Source organism: Melopsittacus undulatus, chromosome 2, assembly GCF_012275295.1.
Source record: "Melopsittacus undulatus isolate bMelUnd1 chromosome 2, bMelUnd1.mat.Z, whole genome shotgun sequence".
Lineage (NCBI taxonomy): Eukaryota > Metazoa > Chordata > Aves > Psittaciformes > Psittaculidae > Melopsittacus > Melopsittacus undulatus.
The window spans coordinates 77281754-77297091 of record NC_047528.1 but is presented as its reverse complement, the minus strand read 5'-3'; the positions used below and the strand labels follow the sequence as shown (position 1 = coordinate 77297091).

The 15338-nt window shown below is 43.4% G+C and overlaps 1 protein-coding gene across 1 annotated transcript in view; it reads right to left on the bottom strand.

Moving 5' to 3' along the window:
• Positions 1-6109: 6109 nt before the first annotated feature.
• Positions 6110-15338, bottom strand: part of NHS (NHS actin remodeling regulator) — a 32089-nt gene continuing 22860 nt past the window's right edge. Inside the window, exons 7-9 of the mRNA XM_034074646.1 lie at positions 11342-14299; positions 10748-10874; positions 6110-10244 (exon numbers count right to left, since the gene is read on the bottom strand). Of these exons, the coding sequence (XP_033930537.1) occupies positions 9620-10244; positions 10748-10874; positions 11342-14299 (3710 nt within the window). The 3' untranslated portion in view covers positions 6110-9619. The remainder of the gene's footprint in view (positions 10245-10747; positions 10875-11341; positions 14300-15338) is intronic.

Below are 15338 nucleotides of genomic sequence, written 5' to 3'. Positions count from 1 at the left end.
GGGTCCAGATTTCAGCATACAGTAATGTTTTTTTACCACTTCATGAGGTTTGGTTTGGGTTCTTTGCAAGCTGCTTGTGATGAGAGAAATCCAGTTGCAGAGGGGTAGTAGCTGCAAAAGGTTGTCCTCACAGAACTGCACAGAGTTGGGTTGATACCAGATGCTTAATAAAATGCATTGTTAGTAGCTTATCTCTAAGACTGATTTATTTATCAATAGTTCAGGTAATACACATTTTTGTATGTTCTGCTAAATTCTCTATCAAATGCCAGCAAAGCATTTGTTTAAAGGAGAAGCTCAAGATGGAAGTACTTTCACAGGATGGAGGAGCCGACTGGCAGCAAAAGTAAGTGCTAACTGGGTGAAAGGTAATTCCTATTGTGACCACCGACTCACTGACCAGTGACACAAGAAACCCCCCGAGACCAAAGAGAAGTAGGCACTGATCATGTGGACTACTTAACGTAAGAAATTGCTTAACAAATAGGAAACTGTAGTAAGTAATGAAAGAGTTATGTAACTTGTAACCAATGAGGGCTGATGTCTTTGCTTGATGAGATGTATAAAGATGTGTAAAGATTTGACAGCTGGCAAGCTAGACATTGCTCCCTATTTTGCACAAGCTAGAATAAAAGAATAGAAATACCTATAATTTGCACTCTGTTGAAGGGCATGGAAGAGAGAATGTCTGCAACGTGTATGTGGACAGAAGAGGGAATCAGAAGAAGCAATAGGAATTACGGCAGGTAATGATCCTGTGTATGGGGCATTTTGGCGACCCACATGGAACATCTGTAGTCCCTTGCCCAGATTAACCACTTCAGACAGAGGGGTTTGGCTGAGTGAATTCTGACCTTTTGATTGTCGGCTTTGGATGACCAGCCCTGAAACTTGGATGACCGGTGATTCAGTAGTGCAACACTTGCAAAATTATATGAGATAAAACAAGGAAAGAAAGAATCTCCTTCAGCCTTCCATGAAAGACTCTGTGAAGTGTTTTGTAAGGGAAATGATCTGGACCCTGAGAGTGAAAGAAGTAGAATGTTATTTAATCTGCTTTTTATTGTTGCAATGGTGATTTCACAGCTAATGTCTAGTGCCTACAAAATATGTAATAACAGAGACAAGGTAGAGGAAAAATAGAAAAAGAGCCAGGCCAAATTCTAGGCCTTGTTGTTAGCTGCTTTAACTAGTGGACAAGGACGAGGAAGGGGAATGAGTGTCTGAGGATGGAGAGGACTGAGAGGATGAAGACATGGTGAAACACCTCTCTGAGCTGACCAGTGTACCTTTTGCAGGTGGGAAGGGAATTGGAGGAGAGAATATCCAGAACTTGTAAGTGGGCAGAAAAGGGAGCTGGAAGAAGCAGTAGAAGTTATGTCAGAAATCAGTTTAGATTGAAGGGAACTGGAGCTGATCCTCTGATTCCAGTTGAGCTCTGGAATGAAACAGTGTATTTCATGATAGACACTGGAATTACTCATTCTGTAGTTACTAGTTACAAGGGACCCTTAAGTAAACGTTAGTGCAACAGGGAGGGAATTCCACAGGCAGTTTTTGCAACCAATGGAATTTACATCTGGGAATATGAGATAACTACTGCTTGGACAAGATCTACTTTGTAAGTTGAATGCACAATTAAGTTTGAGGTTTCTGTCCAGTTGCATATCCCTCCAGAAAATGCAAGGAGACTGCAGACATGCTTATGCACTGAAGAAAAAAAGCAAAAAATGTGGATCAGGTAAAAAAAAAAACAAAAAAACAACCCAAACCAATACAATAGACTCTTTCTTGAAATTTGGACTGTTACAAAAATGAATTGGAAATTAACATTTGAATCCTCCTAGTTGGAATATAGGTTCATACATGACTTAGGAGAAGTCAATGCTCAGACAGCTGATGCACACCAGGTAGTCTCAAGTCCCTGTACTCTCCTCACCTCAATACCAGAGACTAATGTATGCTTTATAGTGCTGGATCTAAAAGATACTACCTTTTGCACTACCCTCCCAGTGGGTGAACAGAGTCAACTTTGCCTTTGAACAGGATAATCTGACTACTGATGAAAGATGCAGCTGTGCTGGCCCATCTTCCCTCAGGGATTCAAGATTAGCCTTGCAATATCTGGTAATATTTTGGCAAAAGAATTGGAACAATGGCATTGTTGTTAGAAAAGGGTGAAATTTTATGTTAAAATAATTATATTTGAAAGTTTGTAAATCAATAGAAGGCCTTTATATATTAACAAGTTGTAACTTTGCTGTTCTGTACCTTAGTTAATCGTTTTGTACGTTAGTTGTAACTTTGCTGTTCTGTACCTTAGTTGTAATTTAGGCATGGGTGGATTTAAGAAAGTATTGTAAAACCTTATCCAAGCAGAACATACAGACTGACCAGAGGCAGCCAAATGAAAACAAGAGAATACTGGCATCCACATAATGGTTGGGGCCTGTCCAAAGAACGGACAGGTGAAAAGGACAAAGCGAGGAAGACTTCTTACTTCATCTGAGGAAGACTCCTTACTTCATCAGGACGACTACCAGAGGGGGGCTGCACAAGCGCAGAAGAGGCTGATGTTGTAATGGACTGATGAAGCAATCCCTGATGCATATGTATTAGTTAAGGTAGCAATTTAGGTTGAATATGCATTAATCGCAAAACTTTTGATGTATAAATTGCGAACGTGATGTGACAAGGTCGAAGCCAGATTTGGGTGAGTGCCCCTGGTTTCCCAGCACTGCAGTAAAGCACCTCATAGAATCATTCCGGTGGTTATGTGTCTATTCTTATGCTAACATTGTGAATATGAAACTATTTCAATGTTGCCATAGGTATGTGGTATATTGATTGGATCAGATAGGAAGAGTGTTTGGAGAGAAGTATAAGCCTACTCCTTTTTTTTTTTTTTTTTTTTTTTTTTTTTCCTAGCAGGATACTGAGTTTATAAAAAAAAGGTTCAAACTGGGAGAAAGGGAAGTCCACTGTATGGATTTTGAGATAATGAGAGGATAGAGAAAGCTGGGTTCTGATAAGATAGAGGTGATACACAGAATTGCTCTTCCCACCTCAAAGAAATTTGAGGTTATTCAGCCTGGAGAAGAGAAGGCTGTGTGTTGACCCCATAGCAGCCTTCCAGTATCTGAAGGGGACCTAAAAGGATGCTAGAAAGGGACTCTTCATCAGGAACTGTAGTTCCTGACAAGGGGCAAGGAGCAATGAGTTCAGACTTAAACAGGGAAGACTTAGGTTGGATATATGGAAAAAATTATTTACTGTGAAAGTAGTGAGGCACTGGAACAGGCTGCCAAGGAAGTTGTGAATGCTTCATCCCTGGCAGTGTTCAAGGCCAGGTTGGATGGGGCTTTGAGCAACCTGCTCTAGTGGAAGGTATCCCTATCCATGGTAGGGGATTGGAACAAAGTACTCTTATGGTCCTTTCCAATCCAGACCATTCTACGATTCTATGAAACAACTGCAAGGGTCTCTAAGGATGGCTAAATAGTATTGGCTCTCGATTCTAGATTTTGGCTTGATAGCCAAACCTTTATATACTGCTTCAAAAGGACCAGAAGCAGTGTTGAATGGACTCAAGGATGCTGAAAAGCTCTTGATGGAATTAAGAAAAAATGGAGTCCCTGCATCAGGACTCCCAAATTTTCTGAAACTGTTCCAATTGTATATGCATGAAAGACAGCAAGTAGCATTGGGAGTGCTTACACAGTAGTTAAGAAGCTGGAAGAGATACTTCTCCCAGTGGGATATTTCTCAGTGGGATACTTCTCCCAGCAAGTGGAGGAAGCAAGCAAAGGGTGGCCTGCTTGTTTTAGAGCAGTACCTGCAACCACAACTCTGATCGAAGAGTCTTAAAAACTGACCCACTTCCCAGGAAAGCCGCTTACCCAGGGCCTTGTGAGCCCCCAAATCCGAACAAATAGCACTGAACCCCTTCTCTTACCCCTTGGCTTCCCAGTCTGGGAGGTGCTATTGCTTTTTCAGGTGTCCCCACCCTTGCCACTAACACTCCCTGAATGCCCCCACATGCTGTGCATACCCCTGGGACAGCAGGGACCTGAGGGGCTGTCAACCTGTGTCTGCACAACTGGCTCTTCCAAACGCCTCATCTTACAGGTGTGATAATGGAAGTATCCCTCACCAAGAAGAGTGGCCCTCTCACAGGCTGAGGTGAAAACTGTGACATTATAACATCAGTCCTCTCTGTTACTGCCCTTTGCTACGACAGCCTGATGGATATAGCTGGGGATCAGACCCAAGCGCTGCCCTCCCTGTGGGGACAGCCTGGTAGCTGTCTATGGAGTGTACCTCCTGCCCTGCCATGGTAAAAGGCAAGGAGACGATGCATGGCTGCAATGTGGTGATCAGAGGATCCCTTGCTTCCTAGACTGTATCTGTGTTATGCAGAGAATCAGATTTGACCAGCAGTGCTCCTGAGAGCAGGCACTAACACTCAGTACTTGGAATGAATGCCTGTGCTAGTCCCCTCTCTGAAATGGGGCTTCTGTTGTGGATCAATGCCTCTCTGTTCCAGATAGATAATGGAGCAAGATAACTGAGATTAAGATATGCCTCCTGTTTGCTGGCTCAAGGAGGACCCCACCAGGCTGCATATGTAGCTTGAGCTGCCAAGTCTTCCATAACACTATAGGCAGATTTGTTGGGTAGTGATTGAATTCCACCCTGGGAAGAAGGTGTCAGAATTTTCAATGTGTTATCTAAGTTTTAACACACACATGTTTTACTGTCCTTTACGCCCCACTTCCCCAAACCCATAACTTTTCCAATGTATAGTTATACCAATTCCTCATATATACCTGCATAGCATGGTGGGATGCTTTGCTGAGAAACAGGATAGTATAACCTGAGGAAAGCTTGTGTATACAGTGATACTACTTATAATATTGACTTTATATAAACACTGGATGGGCCTTGCAGTTTTATGCCATGAACACATACCAAAAGGCTGAAGCCTGGATTTCACGAAGACTAACAAAAGTCACTGACTTCACATATGTTGTAAATAGTTACAATGATTTCACCTTATATATATATTTGGAAGTACTAGGTATATTTTATGTAGTCTAATGTTTTATCTTTTCTTTCACTAAGCATGAAAATAACACAGGCATACAGCAGGCAGATGAAAACCAGCTTGTGCCTTCCTCTATGGGTTAAGCTCTTCCTACAGGTCTTGCTTATCTGTATTTCTGAATTGGGAAAGGCACACAGCACAACAGGAAATGATATACATAATCGTTGACTGCTTGACCATCTGGTTAGAACAAATTTAATGCACACTGCTTCCCACTTGGAGACTACTCGAAGACTACACCCATCAGGGCAATCTTCACATCCGTGCAAAGCCTGATTGCAGATAGCCCAGCAGCATTTCCCAAAACTGATCTTTCCCACATGCTTTAAGGCACCAGATGTGCACATTTCAGGGGTTTTTTTTCCATATGCATTTTTTTTAAAAAACCAAGTACAGTGTTGCAAAGCTACTGACAAAATGACACGAAACAAAGTTTCATGATGCGCACATTCCCTTTTCCTGAAGATATGAAATTTTTTAAGACACATATAGAAGTTATCATTTAAATACTTAGCTTCCATGTCCTCACTTCCCGACCTCCTGATAACCATACCCTTTTAAAATAATGTTTTCACTTCTAAGTTTTTGTTCATAATTTATGCCTTTTGCCTATGGCTTCCTTTATCTGATAAAGTTCAGTAACTGGATTCTCTATGCCTTGGATCTGAGTTGTTTTGTTTTCCTGCTGAAAATAAACTAATGGTCTATCCATTATTTTTCATCCCAGCTTCCTTTCTCTTACCTTGCAAAAGACTTAGGCAAATTCAGGAGTCTTTATATTCTGGCAAAATTGTACTTGATGGCAAAATTCCACTTAAAAAAGTCAATGACACTTTAGATAAAGATTTCCTCTTACTCAATTTATGAAAAATGTGTTAGAGAAACCATGATTAAATGGCTTGAAATGTGTAATATGCTGAGGCTTACCTTTGGAAACATCATACTTGTTGCCTGTAGATTAGACTTCACATCTCATTACAAGAAAGTAAAGAGAAGGCACGATTTAATTGCAGTCACGTTTATTTGCAGTTTCTATACACACTTTCTAGGTAATCAAACTTTTCCAACACATTTTTGAGAGGGGTTCACAATGAAACTGTCACTGTTTTTACTAAAAATAAATACAAGACTTAAAGTGTTGCACAGCTCTAAAATATACAAAGGCTTGGATTTAATGTAAACTTTGAAAACATTTTACAAAAGAAACCATCTTTGCAACAATTTATAAAGTTCGTATTTACAAATATTACAAAAATACAAAATGGATGCAAGTCCATAAACCATTGTCTTTTCTGCCAGCATGAACTGGTGCTAGTACCAAAATAGTTACACTGTAACCTTCTTATTTTTTTTTAATTCTTTAAGTCATAACCTACAATATTTCTCTATCTGCCACCATTGCAGCAAATGCACTCAATCACTGACCTTTGGCAAAAGCAAATATATGCTTTATTTGCTACAACTATTCCATGTCCTCTATGCTGCCAAAAAAAAAAAAAAAGGAGGGGGAAATGTTATTTTTCAGAACACACAGCTGTTTAACTTCAGAAATTATTTCCGTAACATCAGTGCAAACAATGGAACAGTAGGTTGAAATGATGGTCCAGCGGTTACCTGATACATGTACTGTACCCTGTCTCAAGAGGTAAGTGATGTCCTCTTTGCTCTACAGCTTGTCTCTGGTGCCTTAAAGGCACTCCTGCAGTGCTACAGGGGTCCCCACCACTTGTCTTCCTCTGACTCTCACATTTGTTATGAACTCTAGGGTTTAGAATCTCTATTTGGGTTTCAATCTTTCAATCTGCTAAATATAAACTAGGAAATTAAAAAAAAAATAGAACTATATTTTAGTAGGACTGTTCTGTGGCAATTTTGTACATAAAGTATTGCCTCAATATTCAGGTAAAAACAAAATAGTGTATATATATTTATGGTCTCTATGAAATTATTAATTGGAAGGTAAAAGTGGTATCATCAAAGCCAATCCAGCTGTATTCTCTTTACAGTTTTGAGTGACTATTTAATTCAGGAGTATTGAACATATTCTAAAAGTGCTCCTGGTAAAATTTTGACTGAAAATAACTGAAGATGACAACCTAAGGATTTTCTACCCAATACCTAAGCTTCCTTTACTCATGTTCTCCAGAAACTGGTTTGTTATATGCTAAATGTTCCCTCTTAAAACATTCTAATTCATTCACTTCACTTAAGTTCAGACACATTTCCCTGACTAAGCTACTAATGTGATTAGCTTTTTGTTTCCAAAACCTTGCTCCCATTACCTTTTTGAAAGCTATTTTGGACTTCTAGATTATTTAGACTTCCTAATTTCACAGCCCTTCAGCTGATGGACCACTCCTCTTCCCAACACACTTACCACATACACAACTCTACCTTGCACACCAAATGCAACCAGGCTACACAGGAGGACAGTAGGAAACCCTGAATGATACAGTTTTTGTGATAAATGCTAGGCAAAATCAGATGTGAACCTTATGGGGAATAACATTCAGGATTTGTTAAACCATTCTGACTTACTCAGACTCTTTAAAACCTAACAGTTTTAGGTAGAACCTTCCTCTTTAAAACACACTCTGCCCACTTTTAAAAACTCTCAGCTTTATGCATTACATGATTAAAAGCAAAAAAGAGGTAAAAACTGATTTCACACATCCTGCTTCCCTATCATTTACTTATGCTTAAAGCCAGCTTTTAGTTGATTTTTTTTGTACCAAAGTACGCTCTTTCTGCTATCCTACTCAACCTGTCCTACTGCACACCACATTCCTCCTCACACTATTTTCTCTGCACTAACCTTTCCTCTATTCCAAACCCATCCTACGGTAACCAACACCAACTGCATCAATTTTGGACAAAGGGGCCTTGTTCTCCAAGTAGCATGGATGGGGCTCCATTGATGGAAACTGTGGTGGCCCAAAGGAGAATCAGACCTGTTGCTTTTATTCTGTTTAAAAATTAAAAGCATAAAGCAACTTACTGGTTAAGTCTTAAAAGTACACGTTCTTGCAGTTTTAAGATGAGAAAATTCAAGTAACTTCAAGTAATCCAGCTTTTATTTCCCTGCCTTCTTTTGTATCAAAGCAGCTGCTTTGATTTGTCTCCTTTCCCACCCCACCCCAGCCCCCCACCCTGTTCCATATTTCTGGTAAATCCAGACAAGATCCCAATTGTATTTGGCTGGCACAATGAACCGGAACTTTCCCCTTCCCAGCTCAGCAATGAATATAAATAATGCATACACATACCTACTTCCCAGCTACGTTTTCACAGTGTCATTTTTGTAAATATTTAGGTAGCATGAATCTCATCAGCACAAAGAGAAAGCTTCACTGAAAACTCATCGCAGATATTTACTGATAAATCGAAAGCGCTTCTTGCATGCTTATAATTTGTTTCCTTTACGAACCAGAAACTACCGTGTTTAAAGATTATAGTTACCAGATTATGACTGTGTTATGTATCCCAATAGCCTAACAGGAATATGAAAGTTAAGTACCATTTCTTCTCACATCTGTCCTCTCTGAAGTGATCCCTGTGAGAATAAAGGCTCAGGGGAGGCTGTGGGATGGGACCTTTGGGGCTTTGCATCAGACATGACTTTGTTCTGTCAGAAGCATGCTCTCCTTCCCCACCAATCCTCATGGTAACCCTCCCAGCTCTGCTTTCCAGTTAGCTTCTTTGGAGCTGCCTTAGAAAGACAAATGGTTACTGTAATCCCATCACAGTCAGCCTTTCAATTCTTTAACTAAGGTGGATAATTCCTCCTTTCCACTGCTCAATGTCATTCTTCAAGCTTGTTGCGCTGAAAGTGGTTATCGGTGGCCACATGAACTTTTTACGTTTGATATGAAAATGGTATTCACAGAATACAGTTATTACATTTGATTTGTCTTCTATAAACAAAGTTGTTATGCAGTAAATCATTTGCCACATCCACTTTTTGATAAGTCTATTTACATTTTTTTTATCAAAAATATGGTATTTACATATGTTTTGTTTATTTCTTCTAAATTTTGTTTCAGCTCATTTTAGTGTAGAAAAATACCAATCCTCAAGAGCATTTTGTTTTTTTTTCTTTTTTTTTTGTTTCTCCCTAGGGAAGCACTACAGTGAGGGATTTTTTTTCTAGCTGGGCACCTTCTGTGAAAACAAAAAACAACCCAAAGTTACTTTTAACTCTATGGAAAGTGTATAGCCTTGAAATCTACAGTGACAACAGAAATGAGAGTGGGATAAACCAAATGAAGCCAAAATAAAACAGAACAGACATAGCATAACTTCCTCCTTTTAGAAAATGTAATGCAGTAGATAGCTACAGCTGTAGTCCTCTGTTTCCCCAGCATCTTACGAACACAAACATATTTAAGCATCGATATTGCCCTGTGATTTTTTTTCTTTTCTTGTTTTTGACTACTACAGCACTGACCTCTTATATTCACACCCTTACAGATCCCGAGTGGTGTCAGCAGCCTGGCCCTGGCGCCGTGCAGCCTACGTTGAGCTCTGAGAAGACCGATCGTCATGGGGACTCCCGTCTGAGTTCTCTGTCTCTCCTTCGGAGATGGCCTGCATCGGTGTGTTGTACAGCCTGCAGCGCACACTGTACCGGCTGCTGCTGGCTGCTGGAGGCGCCCGCGAGCGTCCCACTCGTGAAGATGCTGACATGGGAAAGCTCTTGGAGGAGAATCCTTCTGCATTAACCTTGGGGGAGCAGGGGGAGAGTGGGGACAATGCATCGGGGCTTGCCGCAGAGGGAGGCTCCTCCAGGCTTTGGGGGATATCCGCTGTCAGCTCTCCGGGAGACTTGGGCAAAATAGGACTTTTCAGAATTTCCGTGGCGGACATCCTGTAGCTGGAGTCGGATCGGCTGCCCTTTTTAAGGAGCAGTAGTTTAAACTCCTCATTGGATGTATTGGACTTTTTGGCATTCCTGTATATGAGCCCAGGGGACCTCTGACTGCTAATGGGAGTGCTCACACTGCTGGCTGGTAGCACATTGCTGGCAGGCAGTGTGCTGCTGGAGGGGGGCTGGCTGCTAGTCCCAGATGAAGCTCTCAATCTGTTTCTTACAGAAAGGTCTCCAGAATCCTTTCGCCCAAGAACTTTCCTTTTTGATCTGTAAAATAAAAATGACAATGTATGCAGAGTCTTAGGTAATAACAGTACTCAGCATAACCTACTTAATATCAAAAATCTGTGATTTCAGTTGTGATCACAAATTTTAGCTGAATACAAAATACTCTAAGCTTTCAGCCTTATGAATGATGCTTTCTCATCGTTCTCACTACAATGACTCACTCAGCAGAGCAGAACTGGTAGGCAGAAGACAGGAACCACTGTGGATATTTTTCTTTGGAGACACATATGTTTGTTAGAATGGCCTGATGTTGTTCTCTGTTAGGCACCCTACACATGACATGGAGATACTTGAAGTGCATACCAGACCATAATAAAGTTTTTTTTTTAAAGCTGTCTTCTAGAAAACTAGACTAAATAAACTAAAGGAAGATAGTTTCATGACAAGACTTCAACATGAAATAACCATCCTGGAGCTATCATTAACGGGCAACTATGCAGGGCTGCGTGTTACCGTTTCCCATTACTGCAAGGTTAGGTCACCTGTGAATGACTGCAAACAGATCCTCGGTAGTGCGGGGTTTGTTTGGAGACACAAAGACATCCTCAGTGTCAGCCTGTGACTCCTCGCTCAGCGGAGACGTGATGGACTCGTCACTTGGAGAAGACTCTTAAACAAGAGAAGAGGCCACACGATGAGTCAGATTCTGCCGCATTTTACAACAGCACCACCAATGTGAGACACCAGCTCATCTCACAACCATGTGGTCAATGCCACCATATAGACTTCATCCTCTGGTCTAAACATTGTGTAGTTTGCATGCTGTGCCCATAAAGAGAGCACAGCTAGGGACTGAATCTGGGATCTCCCATTTACTGTACAGCTTCTCTGTACCCAGGGTTAGTGCTCCAGCCTTTTCCCTTTTCAGCTGAAATGCAGCACAAGGGAGGAAATAAGTACCAGAGAAATACACTCTGAATACACTGAAAAGGCATAAAGTATCCTCAGGTTGGCTGGCCAGCTAACAGATCAGGGGGAGGCTTTGCTTAAACGTACAGAGACAAGCCGATTTGCAACTCCAGCCTGCTCTTCAACACCACTAATTGGGTATAAAGCAGAAAGAGTTCACAACTGACCTTTCAATGAAGGCTTGTCCACACCGGCTGCCATCTCATCCACCCTGCCATCCTCAGAGGCACTTTTGGCGGGGATACCTGACACAATATCATTTTCCTGCTTACAACACACTTCACTGAGTGAATTCACTGCTGCCATCTCTGCTTCACAGCTGATATTCCCAGGCACATGTTGGCTTATATCCGATTGGTGCTTAAGCTGTTCACTGATGGCTGTTCCCTCAGCCTGAGACAGGTTTTCACCCACAGGCCCATCTTCCAGCCTCCTCTCACTGCCTGCAGAAAGCTCTCGTTGAGCCTGCACTTGCTGAAGGTCATGCTCTGTTTCTGCTCCCTGGCCAGGCTTCTTTTCATCATCATCACCTGCAGGGACAGCTGAGCCCTTCTGAAACCCATCCACAGAGACAGAACACATCTGATTCAGAGTGCTTTCTGGCAGGTGCTCAGTGGCTGGGTGTGTTTGGTCCTTCACAGGTTTGATTTCAAACAGGTTCGTGCTTGCTGAAGATACAGCTTCTTGCTCACAGCTATTCTGCCCGCTGAAAGAGGAGCTTTTCTCAAAAGGTGGCTTTCCAGGGCCCACTTCTGCTGGGGAAGTGTCAATGTACAACATCATGGACTCTTCTGTGGAGTACTGGCGCGATACTTGTTTCTTAGCTAACAGTGGCCTCATTTTGCCTGGAGAAATGTCAGTCACCATCAAGGCGGTCTCCTGTATGCAGAGCAGGTCTGGGGCACTGCCTTTCTGTTTGCCTCCTTCAGGCTTGTTGACTGCCCGGAGGTGGACAGACTTGAGAACGGAAGGCGTGATGGCGAGGGCAGAGGGAGGGCTGGGATGCAGGGCTTCCCCAAGTGCGCTCTGCTTGCTGTGGCTGAAGGTATGCAGCTGGTGCCTGTGAGCGAAGGGCTTGCTCAAGACATTGTGAAGAGCACTTAGGTCAAGGTGAGTAGGAGGTATAATTGGAAGTTCGAGGTCTTTGCTCACCGAGGCAGTGCTGTCTTTTGAGAGCGGCTGCTGCAGCGACGACTTCCTCTCTGGTACTTTTGGCTTCCTCTTGCTACCCCCTGGAGACAAGGGTCCCGAGAAGAAAGCAGTTGGAAAAGAGGAGGTGGGTGTCTCCGACTGGCTGGAGTACCCACTGGAGGGCGAGGCTAACCCTGCCAGCTTCTCAGGGGAGGCCAGTTTAAACTCATTATCAACAGAGGGGAGGGATGGGGTGGTAGCTCGTGACCCAGACTGGGATGTCTGGGATTCAGAGCTCTCTGGTGACTTGATGCACTCTATGACTGTAGTACCCGTAGCAGTGCTCGAATTGGACAAGGACCTGTAAGGATCACTGGATTTCAAGTCGTTTAGAAGCCAGAGGTCTGCATAGTGGGGTTGTTCAGCACCTTCATCTTTAAAGGAGGGGATATCGGCTGTGTCGAATGGAGTGTCCTTTAACCCGCTGTCGCCCTGGTTTGCCCAGGGGAGCTCCTGCTTGGTTGGCAGGTTGGGGCCTTCCACTCGGGAAGGTGTGTTTGAAAACTCAAGAGGCAGCTTCATCTCCCTGGCAGTATGAGAGACGTGCTGCCCGCCACCAATCTTTGGTTCTTTCTTGTCAGGAAGGTCAGTGCTGTCCTCTGATTTCCTCAAAGACGAGCTGCGTTTTGGTGGGGCTGGCTTTGCCTTTGGTTTCTTCAGCGAGATGCTCTGCCGTCCCTGCCTCCTGTGGCTCACACACTCCTGCCAGGCGCAGTCAGCCAGGCTGGAGGTCACGCTCCCAATCTGGCCACTCTCAGAGCCTGGGGCTGCATAGTTGCAAATATAACTTTTATTACCCTTGAGACCGCAGTCAAAGTGCATGGAGGTATAGTATCCTTCAGTATCCACAGAAAAGTGTGAGCTAGTGTCTGCCTTGTCAGAGGGGCTCTTTTCAAGGAAGCTGTCATAGGTGGCCATGCTGGTGAAGCTGGGGCATCCCAGGCTGTCTGCCTTCGGGCGCTCAGGACTGAAGTCCTGGCGACAAGAGGCGTCGTGGTGATGGTGCAGGTAGTTCCACTCACTGTCACTTGTGTTGCTGTTGTTGGGGTCATCCAGTAAATCCGCGACTGTGGAGGTGAAGGAGCTTGTCCTGTGGCCCCTGACCTTCTCCATGTGGTCACCAAACTGCTCTGTGAGGAAGACGCTGGAGTCCTCATTGGCATTAGGAGCAGTGTTGAGAGACAGCTCAGAGTCACAGTGTGAAGAACCTGTCAGTGGAGGAGATGCAGCAGGAGGAATGGTTTCAGACGTCTGGGAAGGACATGTGGAGCTGCTCCCACTCCAGTTACCACTGGAGGACTGATGGTCATCTTTCTGGTCCATGTGGCTACTGAGCAGGACTCCTGCCGTGGAGATAGAGTGAATGGGGCTCCCGAAAGTGTCCGAGTTGGACGAAATCTCACAGCTGCCTGAATCAGCCATCCTTGACAGCCGTGATCTCCCCCTCTCGCCAACGCTGTGTTCAGGGCTATGCAGGTGCTGAGGACAAGTTAAACCAATGGGCTGGCACTCTTGTGAACCCTGCTTGCTCAAGACCTCCTTCCCCTTTTTCAGGATCCTTTCCTGGCCAGCTATGAAGAGCTCTGCTTCATACCCTGCACTCTTGGTGGTGGCATCCTGATGGCCCTCACTGGCCCGGGCACCCTCGCGAGGAAGACTCCGTGAGCGGATGCGGTTGCTTACAGTGGCAGCAAAGACGGCATCCCCGTTGTCCGCCAGCACCAAGATGTTGCCAGCAGAGTGGGAGAGGGAAGCAACAACACTCTGTCCCCTCTGAGCACGGATCCGCCGCCGGGAGGGAGCAGCTATCAGGATTTCTTCTGTCTGGCACTCTGAGTCCCGGGTCCCAGACCTCCTGTTGCTGGAGCCGGAGAAGTCTGGGTTTGTGTGCACAATCACATTGCGCTCTCTCGCCACTGGTGACTCGTCTGAATCTAGGACACACGGAAAGCCGGGTGAGTGGGAGACAGATCCACTTTTCCTAGCACGAGATGACCCGCAGGGCAACCCAAGGAGCATTATCTGCTGTATTCTTTCTTTCTTAATCTTGCTGAGCACTGGACCAAATTGAACTTGGCTATGAAGAATATATAAAGCAGACCTCATCCCAATGAGGTGGGGAAATTAGCCTAGTTCTGCAACGTGATCTCTGTTCTCCTATTTCTGCAATGTGATCTCACAAAGAGCTGATCTTGCTGTGGCAAATATTAAGATAAATATTAAGTTTTCAGCTTCTGTCACTCTATCTCAACTAGTTAAAGACAGTTTTCGGGAGTGGGCGCAGCAAAAACACTCTGTGAGCTTCTAAAAATAATTCTGACTACCTGTCTGTTCAGAATTTCCATTATCTGCTTCTTTATTACCAAGAATATTTGCAAGGCAACAGGATCTTTCTTTCATAGGTTCTCTGGTTGCTTATTCCCTATGATAAACACATTCCTTCTGCTTCCCATCAAGTTTCACAGCAACAGACCGAGATACCAGACCCATCTTCTGGTGCAGATGTACATTAAGAAATAATGATCCTGTTAAGTTTGTTTTGGGTTAATACCAACTTTGAACTGGATTTGCCCTCAACAGAGCTGCTCATAATTTACCTGGCACAAGAGGTGAGATAAGACACTCAATTTCAAGCAAATATTCAAGGTAATAAAGAATGAAAGGAAGGAATTGAGAATGAGTTCTATAAGTAAAAGGAACATTTAGCAAAATTTCCTGTAGGGTCCCAGCAGCTGTCTCTAACATGGATATCCAAGTGCTCATCTGAGTGAGTCATCTCTCTGTTGTGACAGCTCATCATCACTTTGCTGAGCAACATCTGTCAGTTCTTTACCTTAAGATCCCCTCAAGCAAGAAAAAACTTTCACTTAATCTAGTTACTTTTTATGCACATAACTATGGGTTCATAACAGAAATAACATGGAAAAATAAAAGAACATTTACACAATAAGATCTGAACACGTACATCTATAT